At 36.6% G+C, this 8,221-nt stretch overlaps 1 protein-coding gene across 1 annotated transcript in view; it reads right to left on the bottom strand.

The window, feature by feature from the left end:
• Window positions 1–8,221, bottom strand: part of LOC100916588 (doublecortin domain-containing protein 1) — an 88,554-nt gene that overhangs the window by 55,679 nt on the left and 24,654 nt on the right. Inside the window, exon 6 of the mRNA XM_031941663.1 lies at window positions 4,054–4,254. Within this exon, the coding sequence (XP_031797523.1) occupies window positions 4,054–4,254 (201 nt within the window). The remainder of the gene's footprint in view (window positions 1–4,053; window positions 4,255–8,221) is intronic.

The raw sequence follows: 8,221 nt of genomic DNA on the forward strand, positions 1-8,221 counted from the left end.
CTCTTCTAAACCCTAGATCTCTACTATACATATACTATACTATACTAAACCCTCTCTCTACTATACATATAAACAATATTTATAGCTTGAGACACATGGTAAAGCCCAATGAAATCAAAATTTAAAAATTCTTAAATAAAGTCCTCATTTTTTTCTTTGAGAAATCCCTTAAAAATTTATCAAAAACATCCAATGGTACTTGTCTCAATATGGAGTCAAAACTGTATTTCTATCAATTCTTTTTTTTTTTCTGAGACAATTAGGGTTAAGTGACTTGACCAGGATCACACAGCCAAGACGTGTTAAGTGGGTGAGGCCAGATTTGAATTTAGCTCCTCCTGACTACAGGGGCAGTGCTCTATTCACTGTACCATCTAGCTGTCCCTCATCAATTCACTTTTAAAATATAAATAAGCAAAGAAGAGTTAGCTCCAACTTATTTATTTGAATAAATGGAGTTTTCTCCATCCTATTTATTTGGATCCCTATCATCCAGATTCATAATAGAGCTAGCAATTTTTCCCATGTTTCTCTCATTAGGCTTATGTGTATATATTTTTATTTTCTTGTTTAATTTAGAGTATACATATCATCTCTCAAGAATCTACAAGTCTGTCACGACTGAAGCAGAAGAGTATGACTATCCCACTGGGTCTAAGTTTGGTTTTTTGTTTGTTTACCATATTCATCTCAAGACACTGGGGCAAGAATGCCCTCAGGCCTTTGGAAGAAAGAAACCCCAAATTGAGAGAACTGATTCTGAGCTGAACAGGGCTGAAAAGGAAGAAAATAATGGTACAACTAAAAGTTATTTGTCAGAATGGCCTGGATGTCAGGATGACCTGAAAGAGTTAGTGTTAATATTAGCTAATTTATCTACAATTGTGATAAGAGCAGCTGGCGGATCTCTTTAAGATCAGAGTTTCTGAGCTTCAAAAGGGCTAAAACTGATCAAGTATCCACAGGATGGTACCAATATGGCAATTTTCCCAGGAGTCCAGCCACCTACTTGGCCCAGGTCAGAAATAGGACATATGGACCGCTATGAAGCATTTTATATCTGCTATTTTATTTGTTACAAAGGCCAGCAGAATTCCGAAGATGAAAAATTTGTCTTTATTATTCTCCTATCTCCCTTTCAGTATTTCAACACTTCTCTGGAGTCCATCTTTGCTTCACTCTTAAGATTTCTGAAACTTTGTATATGAAGAAGGTATTTGAGGATTAGAAAATCTTATAGAAGGGTCAACTGAAAGAATGTGAACAAGTTAGCTTTGAGCTGAGAAGTCTTGGAGAGGATGGAGTCATGGTGTTCAAAACCATGATTTAAAGATCTACCTATATCACAGTGACTCCATGAAAGCCTTATTATTTGTTTTATCATGGTCTGGAAGAAACATTGGGTTCTTGAAAGCCCATGAAGGGCAAACTCTGTTTGTTTAGACTGAGTATGGACCTGGTTAAAAAAAAATAAAAACTCTATGATTTTTTTCCAGGAATTAGTTTTGTTTGTGGTTTAGGAGAAGCTAATCTCCAGAATTATCAACACCAGGTGAAAAATTGCTTCCAGCCAAAGCAACTCATGAAATCCATTAGCTAAGGTATGGAGAGATTATGACCTGAATTGTTCAATTAAGTACCCACACAGATGAAATAGGGGATTTTTAAAACATCATGTGATGGGGGGAGTGGGTGTATTTTATGGGGATTCCAGAGAAAATAAATATGCCAAAAACTAAAAATCACAGGGTGATTGGTAATAATTTAACATAAGAAGTTCCTCAAAATTCAGGTTGTCCAAGAATGGAATTGGCTGTCTCCTGAGAGGAAGATTCTTCATCCCTGGAAGTATTTAAGCAAAGTAATTTGATCACTTGTTGGGGATATTTAAATGGAATTTAAAGCTTCAGGAAAAGGCTAGATTATGAGACATTTATAGTATTTATAATAATAATAATATTTATATAGCACTGAAAGCTCGGGTCATGAAGACCTGAATCCCAGTTCTGTCTCTGACACTTAGTAGCTCTGAGATTCTTGGCAAGTCACTTAATCTTTCTCAGCACTGATTTCCTCATCTATGAAATGGGAATAACAATAGCACTCTCCTCACAAGGAAGGCTGTAAGAATCCAACATATTCGTAGCATTTTGCAAGCCTCCAAGGGTTATTTATGTATTAGCTATTGTGATTACATAGGTTATCCCATTTGATGCTCACAAAAACCCTGTACAGCATGTTTCCTGTTTTTAGACGGCAAATAGAATGGCAGCTAAAAGATTTGTCCAGGATCACACAAAGATGTGAAGTCCAAGACCCATATCCTCTACACAACTCCAGTGACTCTGAGATTCTAGGAGTCAGTGGAGCCTTCATTTCAGTCATCCTCCCTTTGAGGAAGGAAATTTTTCCTACTCTCAAATAACTCCGTTTTCTTCCATTTATAAGATTGCCCCTGGATATGTGGGAGCTTCCTTTAATATTTCTCTCTTTGGGAAGGAATTTCAGGAATGGGAAGACTGAATCATAGAACTATAATTTCCTAGGGAAAGTTTTTTGCCACATCCCAGAGAGGAAAATGGACCACTAAATTCAAAGTCTGAGTTCTAATCTGGCATCAGATATTCACTATCAGTGTGACCTTGGGCATCTCAATTTCCTTGTCATAAAATAAGCTGAGAAGGAAATAACAAACTTCTCTGATATCTTTGCCAAGAAAATCTCAAATAAGGTCACAAGGAGTCGGACACATCTGGAAAACAATTGAACAATGAAAGAGAATAGAATGCCAGGAAAAGTCCTTAGCTTATCATCCCCTGACTTAAATGCATGGATAGATCCATGCTGATGTTGTAGCAAGTATTCTATGGAACCAGGAAAGGGAAAGGGAACAATCATTGTTTAAGTGCCTATTGTATGCAGAGCACTGCACATTTTACAAATATTGCTGCTGTTATTGTTATTTGTCCTCTGTTCTCAAAGGAGATCATGACATCTGGGAGGTGATTCCATGACTTCCAAGTGAATCGGATTTGAGTGAGGGTCAGATGGGCAAGATCACCTGCCTCACTTTCCCCTCCAGAGCCATCTGAGTCCAGTGGCCAGATAGATTGTTCATAACCACTGGAGATGGCCCTAGATGTAGTGGGAGACTTTGTCCTTTTAAACTAAGGTCTTTAAGAGGTCGTGCACTTACAAATATTGCCTCATTTGAGAAAATTCAAAGGTGGAGTGAGAAAAAGCTAGCACATATGTATAGGTAGTTCTTGGAAGTTATTTTTTATTAATGTTGATTTGCATTTGCTGGCTTCTCTTCATCAAATATTACAATGCTAAAAAAAAAGAACTGAGAGAAGGGGGTTCCCTCCCCCCACTTCCAAAAAAGAATTCATAGCTAGAAGGAATCTTAGAAATCATTCACTTTGATTTCCTCCCTCACTTCATTTCAAAGATGGGGAAACTGAGACTCCAAATCACACAGACAATAAGTGAAAGACCCTGGACCCAAATTTGAACCTCAAACCCTAAATCCAATACTGTTAGGCCAGAGAAGTGGAAGTGGAGAAGCCTTTTCCCAAAATTAGAAATGGAAAGAAACCAAGGTGCCTACGCTGTCTATGCTTGTTCTTCTCCAGTCAGTGAGTGATGTATGGGTTTGCAAATTCTATGGAATAATCTGAGTAAAACATGGCAAAAGTGAAAAATTGCAGGTTTTTTAGAATCTTCGGTTGATCTATTAAAGGCATATTTTAAAATGATAGCCCAATCTCTTCTTGGACTCTATGGCCAAATAATAACATAACTAATGTACCCAATAGGTCAGAATGCCCATATCTTATCTGAATCAGAGTGCAGATAGGTTGCTAGGTATGTCCTGAACATTTATTTATGCTCTCCTTCTGTCTCCTGAGTACACACTCTTCCCCCCCCCCCACAGAAAGAAAACCAAACTGAATGAATAAGATAAAAAAAAATCCCAAACTCTTGGAGATCTGCCAATGAAACCTCTGATTCATCCTTGAATATTTTCATCAAAAACAAAATGGTTCCTACCTGCTCTCTTCTTTGTGGAGCCATTTCTGATGCTTATCAAAACAATTCTTCTTCACCAAAACAATCCCGGAACCTGAATGCAATTTAAAATGTTGGACCCCCAAGACCAAGTTCGGAATGCAAGAGCTGAAAATATGTCCATCTCTGAATTCAAACTGCTGATGGCAGGACTTCTGCAACATCCTATGCTTTGCCTGATTGCTGAGATAGAGAAAAATCCATTAGCAGCAGAAAAATGCCCTGTGAACCTGATGTCCTGGAGATTGTAAACTCTTTAGGAGAGGGACCTGCTGTGAGTCAAGGTAACACAGCCAGGTCCCAAATCAGCATAATGAAAGCAATGACTCTGCTGGTCATTAAATGTCCAGGCCAGCAAAAAAAATTCTGAGTATTACTTGTCACTGGTGTAAATATATTCTGGAGGACTCTGGTTTTAAGAGGACAGAAATAAGAAAATCAAATAAAAAAGGCACTTGGTAAATAAGGGGAAAGTCACCTGGGGAAGGGAGTTAAGACACTACAAAGAAGAAAAAAAGACAGGAGGGGGAAGAAGTGGTTATGTGTGTTCTGCAAAAACAATGCTAACTTCCTCCCTATACTAGGTTCCTTTTGCCAGGCCCACAAGAATGGGTTCTCTCATTTCTCCAGTCCACACAATCCACTCAAGAACAGGTTCTCTCATTTCTCCAGTCCCATAATCCACTCAAGAATGGGTTCTCTCATTTCTCCAGTCACATAATGCACTATGGAATCAAATCAAGGTAATTCAATATCTCAGATTTACAAGAGGTCTGTACTAGGGAACCTCAGAGTATTAAACAAACTTATTAAACTTTGAAATGTTTTAGCAAGTTAAATGCCAAATCTTCTAGTCTCTGTCTTCCAAATGCAAAATTGTCACAGTATCAATTATATGGAATAATTTATATGGGATGTAATTTTATATATAAATAATTATGTAATGATATATTTATCAAATAATTTATTTGGGATAAGAAGATGGTGTGCGATAATTTGTGTTCTTAGCCTTGCATCTAATGATAACAAAAAATAAGAAAAGGAAATAATAGATTCCTTTAAGAGCTTGGGTGGGGGCAGCTCATGTGGGGTATACATCCATTAAAAATCATACCTCTTTCCCCAAAACATATGTCAATGTAATCAAATAAGCTAACAATTTCAGTTTGGGGGCACAAGGGCCTTTTTCTATCCGGTGGAGAGAAAATGAGCTTTGGAGTAAAATAAAATCAAGCTTCATATTTGATCTCCATTAATTATCATAGATTTTAAAGTTATAAGACACCTTAAAGATCTGCCTTATTTTATAGATAAAGAAGCTGATGCTGAAGGGGATTAGATCCAAGGTCTACAGGTTGGAACAAGTAGATTGAGGATTGAAACTTAATTCATCTACCTCTTAACTTCCCATCTCTTTCTATCCTACCAACTCTTAATTTCCAATACTTAATCACTTATGTAACTTTAGGTAAATCACTGTGACCTATGACTTTTATCTTTCTGGATAAGCTGCACCTCTTCTATTAAACCAGAAGGAACTGTTCTAGATAACTTTTCAGTTTCGTGCTAGCTCCAACTGTTATCACCTCATATTTATTTCTTCTCTATTAATTCTTCTATTTTCTTCTTCTCTATTTGTTATCTAGCTCTTAGTACAGACTTCTTTATAGAGTAGGGACTTAATAACAAGATCACTACATTGAACTGGTAATTCTTTGAAATATATTTGCCCAAAGTCCAGTCATGAAGCTACCTCCTCTCTCACATATTTCTTTGCCTGACTCATACCTTAATTTCCTGTATGATTCAACAGTTTTGAAAAATTTTTCTTCCTCCTCTGAATCCTCAGAATTAAGGGGAGTCTGCCACCGGGCGACCTTGCAGAGCTTTTGACATGGAACAGGGTCTCTTTCATGTGAATTTATAATAAAAGTTAAAACATGTAAAGAAATGTCAGAATTAAGACAGATATTCATGGAGATTTCTCCATGGTGTAATTTCATTAGTTTTCCTGCTCCTTTGTGGAATTGAAAAGCTTAGAAATCAAAAGAAAAATTATTTCAAAAAAAGGAGTTTATTTAAAAAAAAATAGAGAATTTTTATTTTGGGAAAACAAGAAATGAAGCGCCATGTTCTTAGTTTCTATCCTGGAATCAAAGGTGATAAATATATTCGTTCAATCACAAATAAGGAGTGTTAATCTTTAGTATATTTAATGCTTTTGATAGGATCAAGTCATGTACAGTAAAGTTGGCGAGGTTATACACAACATAAATATTATTTAGCTCCTGAAAGTCTCAACCTTCTAGGTCTTGATGCCTCATTCTCTCTCCATGGACCATAAGCAGACTGAGCAGCATTATATATAATATCATAGGATTTAGAGACAGGAGAGACTTTAGAGATCATCTACTCTGAGGGTTCTTAATTTTTTTTTGTATTAAGAATCCTTTGGGTATTCTAGGAAAGCCCGTGTTTTTAAATGAATGTTTTTAAATAAATGAAGAAGTGTTAGAGGTTAATTTCATTTTGATTTCAGGTGGAGGTTAATATAATTTTTCCCCATCCAAGTCCACAGACCCTTCCCCAATCTATTTATAGACCTTAGATTAAGAACTCCTAATCTAGTTTAACCTTCCCAATGGAAACTGAGGTATTAATAATATTACACAGAGGTATTAATAACTTGCTTAAGGGCTTGCTTAGGAAGTAAATAGGGTCGAAAGTTGGGTCCAAGTTCCTGGCTTTGCAGCAAAGGACACTGAATTTGAAGTCAGGAACTTGGACCCAACTATGAAATCTATGCGCTCCTTATAATCTTCCCAATAATCCTGGAGAATATTCTACTTTATCCATAGGAGGAAAATGAGAAATCTTCTTTTGTTTGATTTTTTTTCAGGCACTGATACTCATATATCAGATCATCTAAGCCAGTGGTTCTCAAATTTTTGTTTTCAGTATCTTTATCTTATTAAAAATTATTGAGGATCTCTCCAAAGTGTTTTTGTTTATCTGGATTATATTTATAGACATTTATCATATTGGAAATAAAAATTATTTTTGAATTTGTAGACCCTCTAAAAGGGTTTCAGAGATTCCCAGGATTCTCTAGACCATATTTTGAGAACCACTGATAAGCAAACAACATATAAGATTTTAGAGAGGGAGAAGTATTTTGTTTGAATGTCAAGGGTGAAGAAAACTAGTATACCGACTCCTGATTGATTTGAAGAAAACAAATGTAGACCACAAGTGGAGGCATAAAATAGTTGATCAATATGTATCCAGTCTGGGAGCAAAAGCCTGCAAGGAGATTATAATCTAGCATCAGAGATGTGGGTAAAGACAAGAACCACTGGTCTTCAATCAGCAAGCCTCGGGCACTAACAAGCTGTGTGACTCTGGACAAGTTTCTTCATCTTGTTTACTCAATTTTCTCATTTATAAAATGAACCAGAGAAGAAAATGGCAAAACATCCCAGTATCTTTGCAAAGAAGAACCCCAAATTGAGCCACAGAATCATACACTCAAACTATTTAACCACCATGAAAAAAGGCAAAAAATAATATTTTCTCTTGAGAACTCACAACCTAAGGTAAATTCTGTGCATGTGAAGTAAATGCAGTGTAATGGAAGTGTCATCTCACAGGGAAGGCACTAATAGTGGTGGAGGAGAGAACATTCAAAAGTGACAAATATACCTAAATAACCCAAACCCACATATTCCCCTGGAAAAGTTTTCTGGGACAAGTTATGAACAACTGGAAATCACCATGGATCTGTATAAAAGAGAGTCAAATGTTTAGTCAGACAAGTTGGATTTCAATAAGTAAAATAAGCAGTTTGGGGATAGTGAATCAACAAGCATTTAAGCACCGATTGTGTTCCAGATACTGTGCTAAGAGATGGAGGATGCAATGAAAGGGTGGAAAGGGGTGGGAAAGATAATCCTTGCTCTTAAGAAGCTCACAAGCCAATAATGGAGACAACATTCAAAGTGAATTCCTCCATCATCATTGGTCCTTGAGTGGAGGATGGATGATTACTTAGACATAAGTAAGTACAGGGGATCCTTGGGGGATCAGCCTCCAATTAGGAAATGCTCCCATTCTTTGAAATCCAATTCAAAGCGAATCCCTCCTTCAAAGT

This window comes from Sarcophilus harrisii, chromosome 6 (assembly GCF_902635505.1).
Source record: "Sarcophilus harrisii chromosome 6, mSarHar1.11, whole genome shotgun sequence".
Classification (NCBI taxonomy): domain Eukaryota; kingdom Metazoa; phylum Chordata; class Mammalia; order Dasyuromorphia; family Dasyuridae; genus Sarcophilus; species Sarcophilus harrisii.